Here is a 13,975-nt window from a genome sequence, read left to right as displayed (position 1 = left end):
TATTTTTAATTATTACTAATATTTGAATGTATGTGTTTCCTTTTATAAAAATATACTTTTACAAATGAATGATAAAATCATTCAATTTAATAAATAATAATGATATATTGATAATAGTTAAAATATAAACTGTTAACCATTTTAATTGTAATTAAAAATACATTTTAAGTTTACTTCAATTTTTATTATCTGGTTTTATTTCAATTGAATTTCTATTGAAGTGTCTTATTTAATGTTAAATAGTAAAGAATTAGACACAAGAGGAAAACCATTAAAATACTCTGGAAGGGTTAATACAGTAAAATCTACTTATTTGGGATTCCGCATAATATATATTAAGGGAATAAAGAGTGGGTAGGTACTAAAACATGTTATGCATCATGGTTCACAAAAGGTTCACCACACCATTGCCCTACACACTACTGTCTATTAGTCAATATAAAAAAAATTTATCTATGTTTCAACCGTGAATTAAGATATATTTTAATATCTTAAATTGTGGTTTGAACTGTTTATGTAGTGAATATGGTCGGCGGGAATATCGTACGTTCAACCTATCTCATATTATTATTTTCTTGTAGGGAACAGCAAAAAAGTAGGTAAATTTCGCCAAGTTTAACCATATAAAAAATATAATACATATCGTCGAATACCTCCACTCAATTTGGAATGTTAATTTGACAATATTATCTAACGAGCATAGATTCTATGATTCTAAAATTAAATGCTTTATGCAAGCAATTTGGGGAAAATGAAATAGAACTTAAGGATTTTTTAAAAGCTATAGCTCAAAATACTAAGTTAAACCAACAATAGTTTATTTTTATAATATTTAGATCATAACATATCGTACAGTGTTAATATAGGTTTTATTTTAAATATTTCAATTTGTTCTTTTTTTCCTACCATCTTTAATTTGTTAGTTGTTACTTGTTACCTATTATTTATTATTTTTGTTCTACTACTAATAACCGTGCTAATACCTATGTAAATTCAAATCTATTTTTTCCAAACTGTTCTCATTGGCTACACTGGAATATAATCTGGTAATTTGGCTTTCTGTCAAACACGTCTAGCCAACCAACTGAGTACTACCATATTTATTGTGTATGATTATTTAGCATAATATTAGTCTAGTCTGATAACGCGGTAATGTGTAATTGAATTTCAGATTTCTTATACATTTATGAGAATAGTAATTTATATATTTTTATTGTTACGTTTTAAATTTTTTTTTTTTGTATTTTAATATTTTTTTCATTTATTCGTTTTTGTTAAGATCTGTTATATTTAATAGTATTGTAGTATTGGATATTTTTATTGTTTTACGTCAAATTTATTGTAACATTTATCAATAATTGTTTTAATTACCTTTTAATTAACTAGTCATTTACTTTTTAACACAAAAATTTAGTGTTCTAAATTTAAATTATATTTTCTTAGTCAATATGGAGTGTAGTTTAGCCTCAACATATAATAGTAGTTCTGCAAAGCCTTCTAGTGCTGTTTCGGGTAATAGAAGTCCAGCAAAGTCTGGTTTACATGTCAATTTTACTGAAAAAGTAGAAGTAAAAGAAAAAAGAGAAAAATTTTTAACAGCCAAGTACGGTGCCCACCAAATGAGCTTAATAAGGAAACGTTTAGCAGTCGAAATGTGGTTATTAGAAGAATTGCAAAAACTTTATGATTTACCAAAAGTAAGTAATAATCAATTATTTATTAATATACATAGCCCAGAATAAATTAATAATATTGTATTAGAGTATTAGACAACTAAGTAGAAATTGATGTTTAACTAGTTACTAGGTTATTATTTTTAATTTCAATCATTTATTTGGTATTTCATTGAGTTCAATTTTGATTTGATAATAAATAGGTAGGTATAAAAAACATACCAATTGTTAAATTATTTTTGTTGTAGGTACCTGACTTTTTCTTAACAAATTATAATTGCTTAGAAATATTCTTTCTTTTATAATTAATTTGAGTTCCTATAAAATATTTATTAACTTTTAGATATTGGTTGGGTAAAGATAAATATATTTTACCTAATCCATAAACTCCATATTAGTATATCATATTATATAAAATAAATCTAAACTAATATTTTTTATTAATTATTATAATAGGTACTAAAATGTCAGAAAAAAAATTTTAAATGATTTTAAATACATAGAGATTAATTTTTTTTGGGTTTTCACTTTCTCATATTCATTAAATATTTGTCATATTAGACGTGTGTAAGTTTAATATTATAGCTGTATCTATAGGTACCTATAATCAGTACAATCAATGCCGTATATAATTTTATTATTTTATGAATTAATTATTTTAGAGTTTCCAAAAGTTTTACTTTTATTATTACGATTAAATTATTGTTATTAGCCTTAAAAATTAAAAAAACAATATTATGTATAAAAGTATAATTTTAAAATTGTTATTTTAATAATTGTATTGTCCAGAAACAATTACTTTTCGTAATCTTTTGTTCGCCTGAGTCATAGAAGCATAACAATAAATAATAATAGCTTTCTCTACCTTATGTTTATACTATTTTTAATCCGTTTTTAAATTTATACCAAGTTTCTATGTGAAACAATAATTAGTGAAACACTTTATAAATTACTGTTTAAACATAAATCAGCAAATGCAACGCATAATGAACGTATGATTAATATTAAGTGATTATTTTTAATTTATGAGTCATTATGGTTGACTGACCCCTGAAAATTCCTAAATATTATTGACTGTAGTCAACTAAAACCAGTTAACCGTATAGTTCGTAAATCGTAATAAGCTATGTTGTAAACAAGTAAACAAAATAGACTGAGTTATATTTTGTAGGCAATTTTTATTACAAGTTTAAAATTAATCGGTATGTATATTAGTTTTTAAGATAAATATAGATGAGTTTGTTTACAAAAAATAATTCTTTCTTATCAATGAAAATAGTTTTGTCTGGTTGGTAATTACATTTTTTTTATTATTTATTTAAAATGTTATATTATATTCACTATTCAGTTAAACATAAACAAAAAGTAACATTGTGAATTTGTGAATTTGTGAAAAAAGTTATTAAAATGAAAAGCATGTTTATAATTTACTTGCAATTTATGCACGGGTTGGAAAGATATTATTTTTATGATTTTTATTTTTATTAATTATAAAATTTAACTTAATATCTGATTATTAAAAACAAATCGAAATAGGTATAATTATTATTTATTATAATTTATAAAATGTTAAAACTCAAATTACATTATATTATTTTTATTTTCAATACGTTCATAAAATTCTGTTTTTAATCTAAACCTTTATTTAAAAACTAAATGATAAAGGGTTATGCTTATGAAATACGCATACACTCCCTTATATTTGTTGTGTGACTATTAATATTTTTTAATTTATTCTAGCTAGGTATTAATATAGTAGAAACTAGAAAATAATACAAATAAATTAGTTTCGAATTTAATGTAATTTTATACGTAGTCAATATTTTAATATATATATTTTTTTTAATTGATAAGTTAAGTGCCATATTTTAAAATCAATATTGAAAACTTACCGGTACCCCATACGCATCATAATTTATAACTTGTAACCATTCATAAATTCAATGAGTCATTTTCCTTTTAGATTTCATTACGTAACTTAAGTCTACTATATTCTATTGTTATTGTACAAGTACAATTATTTTACTTTTCTTTTGTACTTGTATTATAACATAGTACCTATATAAAGTATTGTCATTTTTTAAGGTATCTGGCGCCACTGATTACGACATGACTTATCGATCTACCGTTTATAATTTTTTTCAATGTCATAAATTAATTATTCTTTCAAAAATAAACAGGTAGCATTGTAACAAATAGGTATCATTTTGTTGTACATTAGATGTAGATTAGCCCGAATATTGAGCCCTATAATGGATGTGTCAAATTTGAAATCGGTGATATGCTAATATACCTAACTAAGTATATTTCAGGATATATTTTTAAATAGCTATTATTTGGTAAAGTAATTTATTTTACTATTTATATTACTGCGTAGGTTGAATTTATTTTTGCTAAAAGCATTATATTTGAAAATATAATAATACTCGTACACTTTTATATCCCTACTATACTAATAATATTTTTGAAACAAAATGATAAATTTTGTTGATCGTAGATTAAATATATAATATATATAATATGTCGTTCCCTATATATTATATTCATCTGAACTTAAAATATCTGTAAAATAAAAATTTTGCTCATTTTCAATTCATAAAAATAAGGTGTACCTATGAATTTTAATTATTTTACATGTCTGTATATGAATAGCTTATGTGAGATCTTGTGTTAAGTTTTCAAGCATTTTTAGCAATTTAAAAACCCCTGGAAAATTACAAATATCTATAAACGTTTCAAGAATTGATAATTAATTGTACCTACTTATTTCATAAGTGAAAATCTTATGTTGTAGGTAAAAATTGTCTAATTTGACAAAAAATGCATAAAAAAAAATTAATTGACTTTTAAAAAAAAAAGTTTTTTGATAACTCAAATTTGTTATCTCCTCACTATACAAATTTATTAGTTTAAATATATACATGAAAGTCTTTTTGAATGCCAGAAAAATAATGCATGGCAAAAATAATCTCAACAATGGATGTTCAGTGGTATAAGCCGTAAAACTAAAAAATGTTTCATAGTATGATAAATCGATTAGAAATAACATTGGTATTATAATGTATTATATAATATTAATCAATATATAAGACATGGTTCTATCATTTTTTCTAACAGCTAGAAAGCTTATGCTAACTTGCAACATGGATTTCAAGATAACCAAGTTAATCTTAGATGTAATTTCGTGGACCCTAAACTCAAGAGCCCGCAAACAAAATGTTGAGAGAAAGTAGGATTTGACAAAATGAAGCAATAAAAAATGTAGAGGAACAGATAGAATGTTTTTAGCCTCGAACATGCACCAATTCAGGTACGGGTTAAGGTTTTTGCCGCCCATAGGCTAAAATAAATTTACCACCTAATTTACATAGGTAAAATTTGTTATTTCATTTCGACCGTTAAAACTTGCCGCTCTAGGCTTTAGCCTAAACAGCCTACAGGCAGTAATACGGTCCTATGCACCATGTAACAGTATGGTGGAATAATGTCATGTTTTGGAGTAGCCATGTTTAAGTTGTAATATTCGTCTTAATAATTAACTATGAATTTTATTAATATTATAGTTTTATTTTTACACTTTAACTACGAATTGGTTAAAAACTTCTATTGTCTAGTTCGAAACTGATTCTTAAATTTAATTTATATATACCTATTTAAATTCTTAGAAAATTATTCTACTACAAATACTCCTTTTAAAATCATTAGAAATGCCATTTTTTTATCGTTCATAATTTTGTATAATGTCGTAAGTTAGTCAACTTATAATTTTTAAACTGTGATGTTTAAAAAGAAAATATTTCGAAAAAAAAAATCTTATACTATTTTTTAAATTTTTTATGATTCCCTTTCGTTTTTATAATAATGTAATATATCTAGATCTTAGCTTGTATTTATCGTTAAATAAATATTCATATTTTTAAACGCATACAATTTTGAACCATAAAAATGTTTTATTCTAAAACAACGGTTCCTTTTTTTTTCGCGGTGATCTGCTGTGAATACCATGAAATACGGAACAAAAATAAATTCTATCATTTTAAATTATTTATTATGAGCAGTAGACCGCGGTGCCCTTAAGAAGTGCTCGCAGCGCACAGTTTGGGGACCATACTGTTCTAAAGCAATTATATTAATAATAATAATAATAATAATAATAATAATAAAAACTATGGCACTCGGTCAATTTGTATTTTACATATAAATACATCAGTCTCTGACCTGAGATATTAAATTTAAGTAGAAACTATATAAGAGAGTTGTAATAGTTAAAAATACTTATTCTGATACGTAATAAATAAAAAATATATGAATTATACGGTTATACTCTTGCATCAACTTTCTTTTAAAATGTTATAGACACAAAACATACTTAAAAGTTTTAATTGAAGATAAGTATAGTAGATACAATACTGTACAAGTAATAGTAAGTACTAATAAATCAATACAAGGTATTTGTGTATAGTAGTTTGCAACGGTTTCGAGTGTACATTAGCCATTAGGCTTACGAAAAACGATTCATAGGGTGTGTCAGCCTCTATTAATGAGGATATTTTATAATTTATTTATATCACTATATAAGTTTCTGAGGTGCCGCCACTGGGCAACTTCCCTTATGTAATTTATTTTTCTATTTTGAAATACGACTTGTTAAATAAATTTCTTACAAAATAATTTTAAATAATATTTTACCGTGCGTTCGTGATGCTCATACGTTACTATTACCTATACTATAAATGCTCATCAACTTAATAAGTTATTAAGTATCTATAAATATAATATAGATCAATATTATTTTAGTAAGTTAGTAGCTACTGTATAAGTGTAATTTTATTTGTAGTTTAATTTAATTCATTGTTTATAGAAGATTAAACGTAATAACGAATATTTCAAGTCCGTATAAAGTTTATATTTACAATAACTATAACCGTTTGAGAATAAATTGTTATTAAAAGTTTGAAACATGTAGTGTAATCAATATTTAAATTGGGTCTGACAGACCCTTGTTGCCTTACGTCAAACTGCTTTTCAAATCACAGTTAAATCACATTTTTAAGTTATCTTGTTTTAAATTTTCACGAAAACATTATAATATTAATATTTGTGTATATTTATAATATATTTTTAATTGGCAATTTCCACTATTCAAATTTAATATTAGATTAAATGATTTTATGGTTATCTTAAAATATACTAAAAAATGAAATTGTTTATAAGAAGATTTTCTACGCATGATAATTGTGTATGAGTGTATGTCAGTATGTGTTAAATTTATTAAAAATATATTTGGCACAAGACAAATATCCAATACTAAATGTAAAAAGTTGCAAATCTGTTTTTAAAAATTTACTTGAAGATTAAAGTACCTATTTATAAAAACTTATAAGTTATAACAATTAACAAATGTTTTATGTATTAACATCAAAAATATATTTTACAAAAAAAAAAAAAAATTATAATAAACTTTATAATAAAAATATTGATATTTTATAAACGCTTTATATATCAGCATGAATAGCAATAAAAGAACTATTATTAAACAAAATGTTGAAATTCCAAGAATATGCATTCCCAGTTGCGTAGCCGTGGGGTGAGCATCCGCAGGGGGAGGGCAGGAGGGGCCATAGCCCTTGCTTTTGTTGCCAATGTTTGTATACCTACTACAGAATTTTACCTAACTTAACCTAGCATATATGTATAATATACACCTTGCCCCCCCCCGGTGAAAATTTCTGCGGGCGCCCTTGGGGTGAGGGTTAAATGGGCTATAGACTAGACACATAATAATATATTTTTTAAATTTAAGATAACTCATTTGCATGCAAAGTTGTGAACAATGAAAACCAACTTGTTGGTACAATTTTAGGTGCTTGTACAGGCTGTCCCGGTGTCCGTGTATTATTTTTAAAGTATAACTTAAATTTTTAATCCTTATTTCCTATCACTTATCAATAATATAAATTATAATAATCGCGATTACCATGATTGCCCAGACACAGCAAGTACACGAGCCGTGTAGGAGTGTTCAGGGCTGGAATTAGGATATGTAGGCCCCAAGCTCAATTGTGGTGTGGGCCCTACCAGAGGGTTTTTATTTAGTTGTGTGATGTGTGGTGAGGGTCCTGTTGTGATGCGAGCCCATAGGCTGCAGCCTATACAGCCTGCGCTTAAATCCGGCCCTGGGAGTGTGGACTGTGGGACAAGCTTTAATCTTTATTAGGTACTATATTTTTTACATTATATTTATTAATGGTTCCAGCGATGATTGATTAACCTTATAAGTTATACACTTAAGTTTAGTTTCTGATTGCGACATATTAACAATGGATGCTATTTGTTTACACAAAAAAAAACCTTGTTTATTAAATAATTACACATTTTGGGAAATACTACAGGCAATTATAAAGAGGATATTTTAATTTTCGATTTACTAATACATTTTGTAATTCTAGTGTTATTGTAAATAATAATAATGAACAAATTGTCGATCAATCTAAAAGGTTAGGTTATGATTAGACAGAAAGTCTTCACGGAAGTAATGCGCAAGCAGTCCCCGTGGCGTCGTCGATTTAAACCCCCCCCCAAAAAAAAAGAAAGTTTTAAGCCATAAAGGGTGAAAGAAAGTGTTGTTTGAGTATAATAATGTTACACCATCAGTAATGAACTAATGACCAATTCAAAAATTTGAAAAGGTACGCAAGTTATGTATTATACAATGTACTATTAAAAAATATATTATTATACGGCCTATACGTGATAAAATTATTTCTCCAAAAAAAGGTTTCGATTGTTCGAAAATTGTGCGCAAATGAGTTGTCTTTGTGCGGAAATATGAGTTGTTGTTAGGACTATAATAGCCCCCCCCCCTTCTACTGGCTCTACTTTTATATATTGTTTTGAAGTGTTGAAATTTTCTTATGAATTTTAATTGTTTAATTCATATATTTCTTGTTATTAGTTGTATATTTGAGTTAAAAAATTATTATTAAAAGTGTTTATTAATTTTTTTAATTTTCAATAACTTCAAGTTAAAGTCGTTTAGCCCTCCCCATAAAAAAATCTAGTCACGCCTCCTGTGGGTTCCACTTTCAATCGCATTCCTATTTTAATATAATTATAATTTAAAATAGTTTTAATAGGTAGGTACCTATAATTAATATTTATCATGTTATTATAATTTGAATTAATTGATGCTCACACAAAACTATTTTATAGTCTTCACTCTTCTGTCAAATGAAAACTTATTTCATTTCTTGATTGTAGAATAAAATAATTTATAGTTTTGGAGTTTTCTTTTTAAAGCGTATACAATGGTGTAATGTGGTGTTATTGTATATCACTGCTTTATTAGATAGAATCTATATCTTACTTAGATAACTAAACATTATAGGTGTATCAATTTTATTGTTATAAATACTCTTTAGTTTTTATTAACAATTATCATAGGCCATAGTCAATAAAATTACAAAAATGTATAACGAATATAAACATTATAAACTATTTTTTTTTAATAATATGCAGATTATCAGACATTTAGATTAGACTACAACCAGAAAAATGACCAATCTGTATGTAAAAATAAAATGCAGTGGTTTAGTCACACTTTCCCCACTCTAACTTTGATTCTTGACAATAACACAACGTTTTATATTATTAAATAAATTATAAGAAGAAAGAACGTTATAAACTTATAAGTCGTAACTATAATTATTATTATAGTAGTCACTAGTTTTAATTATAGTTTTTTAGTGTTTTCTCAGTTCTCTATGGCAGAATTTTTGGGCGACGAGCGTTTATTCAATCCGCCGACTACAATAATACTGTTTAAAAAAAAAATATTTTTTTTTATTTTTTTAGTGTTTATTATATTATCTAGGTACCAAGGCTGTAGATAGCATCTTACTCTTTATATCTCCTATCTACAGTCGTGCTAGGTACCCATCGACTCCGCTGGCTATAGATTTTCCGATATAAACTACTTATAAGTGTTGAATAAGTAGTTAATTTATTGTACAATATTATAGGGGCGAATCTTGGATAATTTGATAGGGGGGCACATAATATAAATTGTAATATAATATAATGATTCTTTAATCAAAATTAATAATACATACTCTTACTTTTAAACAAAATTGGTACTTGGTAATATATTTAATATAATGTAGATTCCATAATATCACACACCAAAATAATAATTTATATATATACCCAAGTTCTTATACGTACAATTATTATGTAGTATTTATAATAAGTACCTACAAATATTTTTATAGATTCTCATTTTTCTTTTGTATGATACTCGTAAGTCGTAGACCGTAGTAACATAAAACAAATGTCGATAGAAAATTGACAGTGGGGCATATCGCACATGCCCCCGTGCCCCTCCCCTGAATCCACCACTGAATATATTATAATTTATTCGTAATAATTATAATATAGGATTTAGGTTAAGTAACATATCAAAGGTGAATCATTGATTTTATTTCCTATTTTCTTTTATATAAATTATATAAATTAAATCCAGTTGCTTTATTCATACATGTATTGTAACGAAGTACTTTACTAATATTCTTATATTATAGTAAAATGTAATAATGAATACTAGCTTTTATAGGTTATTTTACATTTATATAGAATTACTATGTTCTTTTTCAGACAAGCGGCTCGTTGGTCTAGGGGTATGATTTTCGCTTAGGGTGCGAGAGGTCCCGGGTTCAAATCCCGGACGAGCCCAATGAATTTTTGCAATTTTTCTAAATCATTTTTAAATCACATAAATCCTTACTATAAATGTACACAAATGTAGTCTTTACAGAAAGTTTTTCGAACTACTAATAATTAAATAGTTTTTTTAAATATTAAAACTACTTCTAGTTTACTTTAAGTATAACAATTGTTTGCTGAAACTTGAAACTAGTAAGAAAAAAAATTACTTGTAGTTCTTATTTTTTTAATTATAAAAAAAATATTAATTTATAAAATAAATACAATATTACCTAGTTAAAATTTATAATAATGATTAGGTTATATAAAATATATAATTTTATTATAATATTATACCACTACGACCCAATAAGTATAGAAACTATATTATATTATTTGAAACTAGAAAGGTCACTTCTTAAGTTGCTAGATATTTTTGAGACTTTAAGACTGTGTTTTCTAAGATGTATTGTATCCGTCCTTCTAATGAATATGACTATCATAGCAAATTTGCATTCAGCAGAAACCATTTTATGCTATTAGCTTCAATCTAGATTCTAGAACATCTATTATAATAACTAACTATACTAACTTATAGATATGTAAAGTATTAAAACTTTAAAATGATTTAAATTCATTTAAAAATATAAATATAAATAAAAACTTTCATAATACTTTAAATAATATTTTTATCTTTAAGTTTTATAATAATTAATAAATAAATTGACTCTAATATCAAAGCTAATTGCATAAAATGAATTCCGTTGAACTCAAATTTGGTAGTTGGTAAGACAGAAATAATACATGAGTATAATGTTCTCTTGACTCTTAAATGTTTTAATTTGTAATATTGATTATAATATATGAAACTGTAAAAATGTGTTTCATGTAGCCTATAAGAATTATAAATGACATAATGACATAAAATGTACATGGTTTATTCCAGAGAGACCCAGCAGTTGAAGGAATAGAGTGTGAAGTGGAAGTTGATATAGATGATCTATTAGATATGGATGACGACTGTCAACGTACACAATTTCTTCAAGTAATAAATAATTATTTTAAATATTTATGAATATGTCATTGTTTTTACTTAAAATTAACTAAATTTATTTTTCAGAAACTCTTGTCATCAGCAAAATCTAAGGAAAATATCAAAGTATGTAAAATTAAATTAATATACTTAACCTTAAGTATAATTTACTATTATATAAATTATGTATGTATATATAATCATTATTTTAATTAGATAGGTTTTATTTATGCATTTATAAAAAAATATAAATAGACATACTTATCAAAAGTGTCTAGTTCTTAGATATATAAGTAAGATGATTCTTTTAACATTTAACTCTCGTTATTTCGAAGTGTTAACTTTTTAAAAATTTTATATTTGGTAGTGAAACCACTATTAACTTTTGATGACAACCTATATTTAAAATATTATAAAATAATAGTGCTATTTTTTTTTTTATGAATTTTAACGTTAAAATTATTATTTTTCGTTTGAACATTAGCAAGTTATAGGTTCTCAAAGTTGGGTGGTTTTCGGTTTTTATAATACTTCTTATTTCTAAAGACCATGGTTTATAAATAGTTACAATAAGTATGATAGTGAATAAATAACTTTGTACCTGTAGGTTGTATATTGATGGATATTATTACCTTGGGTCAAACAATAACAATGACTACTAATATTTGCAAATAATAATAGTGTAATAATGAACACCCCACAACCGTAATAATCTCTGTTACTAATACAGTAACACCTGAAAATCTCACACTGCTCAACTTTGAGCAGCTAAACTCGCTAACGGTTAAATGAAAAATAATAATTTTAACATTAAAACTCATTACAGAAATAGCACTATTTTAAATTTTTTAATATTGGTTGCCATTTAAAAATCAAAAGTTGATGGTGGTTTTACTGTTAAATATAAGAGTGTAAAAAAATAAAAATGTATATTTTTAGAAAAACTGTTAACTAAAAATTTAAAAAAAAAAAAAATGAAAATGTTTAAATTTTTTTAAATAACGAGTGTTTAGTTTAATCATAAAAGAATCACCCTGTATAATGTATATTTATACTACATTTATAATATATTAAATTTATGTGATTTGATAGGTATTTACTTTCAATTGTTAACAATTTTGTTTTACATACCTTACATAATAATAATGTTCTGTTATATTTTACTTGGTTTTGGTATTTAAAAACACTAATGGATTATTATTAAAATGTTTGTTACAGGAATTCATCGAAAGATTACTTGAAAAGATTAAAACATTATAGATAATAACAGGCGGAATTCAACTACAATTATTCATCCGCCACGCTACCTCTTAACTGCCAAACAAGAAATGTCAAATCTTGCCCATTAAATAGCATGCATGTTGGAGAATTTTTCATTCTAGAAAATTATAATAAAAAATACCGTCCAAATTTAAAATATGTAGTTTTGGGTAATACATCATAAAGAGAAGCAAAAAGTGTATAAACTATAAAGTAATATTTTTTTTATATTTATTCAAATTGAACTTTTTGTTCAGTGTTTTATTTAATCAATTAAAAAAAAAATTGTTGTATTATTTTTCATAATGTTGAAACTTTACTATTTATGTATGTGGTAGGGGCTTTTTAGATTAAGTTCTGGACATTTTCATCTGTTTCAGTAAAATGTTAATTATCAACTTGCATAAATATTATCTAGCCACGAACCTGTCAATACTTTTATATTTAGTAATAACAAGTTTGATTTATATAAAATTATATTGTATATATAAATGAACTTATGGTTAAGTACCTTACTTGTTTTTCAAGTATATATGTTTTTAACTTAAATATATGATAGGTATGCATTCACATTCTCAGTTCTTAAGACTGATCTTTTTATTGCAAACAAAAGTGTAATATTTACTTACTAAATTACTAGTATATTATTAATTAAAATGCACATTTCAACTTAATAGTGTAGACACAGTATAAAATAATGGAATAAACTATTATAGTTAAAAAATATATTTACAATATTACAGTTTAAAAGTATTTTATTAATTTATATATATATTAATTGTTATTTTTTTTTTTTATTATTTATATAGTATATTTTTCATTAATTTATATAAAAAAAAATAACTTTAGTACAGCATTGACTGTGAAATTTAAGCATAAATTATGAACTCTTATACTTGTATGTAATATAATATTATAAGCTAAATTGCATTTTATATCTGTATGTCGATTGCTTGTTATTTTTTTTTTTTAATATTAGAAAGTGATATTTTTGTTCTTGTACAAATTAATACTACATACATATAAACGTCAATTTACGCTAAGAGTACTTAGTTGCAATACGTTTTATCCTATTTAGCAAATTATTTTCATGTCAATGACTATTAATGTTATTCATACCCATAACCTCACCTTTGCCATCACTTTCTTGTGCAGAAACAAGTTGCCAATAATTCCTCTTTGTGTAATTGGGGTGTAGTTGTAAAATATTTAAAATTACATTTGTTTTTTTAATTTATAAAAATGTATGTATTTTTTCTATTTTAGCAGTTATAATATATTATATAAATAGTAAACAATGATTTATTAT

At 24.9% G+C, this 13,975-nt stretch overlaps 1 protein-coding gene and 1 non-coding gene across 2 annotated transcripts; both read left to right on the top strand.

The window, feature by feature from the left end:
• The first annotated feature begins 1,275 nt into the window (after positions 1-1,275).
• Positions 1,276-13,964, top strand: LOC114130358 (protein phosphatase 1 regulatory subunit 14C). The gene is made up of 4 exons (XM_027995324.2): positions 1,276-1,697; positions 11,320-11,418; positions 11,494-11,532; positions 12,625-13,964. Exons 1-4 carry the CDS (start codon positions 1,449-1,451, stop codon positions 12,664-12,666), a joined length of 429 nt encoding a protein of 142 aa, XP_027851125.1. The 5' UTR covers positions 1,276-1,448; the 3' UTR covers positions 12,667-13,964.
• Positions 10,332-10,403, top strand: Trnap-agg (transfer RNA proline (anticodon AGG)). The gene has a single exon. It is a non-coding gene; the product is annotated as a tRNA-Pro (tRNA).
• Positions 13,965-13,975: the final 11 nt, after the last annotated feature.

The sequence above is a fragment of the Aphis gossypii genome, chromosome 2 (assembly GCF_020184175.1).
Source record: "Aphis gossypii isolate Hap1 chromosome 2, ASM2018417v2, whole genome shotgun sequence".
Taxonomy (NCBI): domain Eukaryota; kingdom Metazoa; phylum Arthropoda; class Insecta; order Hemiptera; family Aphididae; genus Aphis; species Aphis gossypii.
The sequence above is the reverse complement of the archived record's forward strand: the minus strand, read 5'-3'. Positions and strand labels throughout refer to the sequence as shown.

Excerpts from the sequence above, each read along its gene's own strand:
- LOC114130358 (XM_027995324.2), top strand. The coding sequence starts at position 1,449 with ATGGAGTGTAGTTTAGCCTCAACATATAATAGTAGTTCTGCAAAGCCT. Across the intron at positions 1,698-11,319 it reads AACTTTATGATTTACCAAAA|AGAGACCCAGCAGTTGAAGG; the intron begins GTAAGTAATAAT and ends GGTTTATTCCAG. Across the intron at positions 11,419-11,493 it reads AACGTACACAATTTCTTCAA|AAACTCTTGTCATCAGCAAA; the intron begins GTAATAAATAAT and ends TTTATTTTTCAG.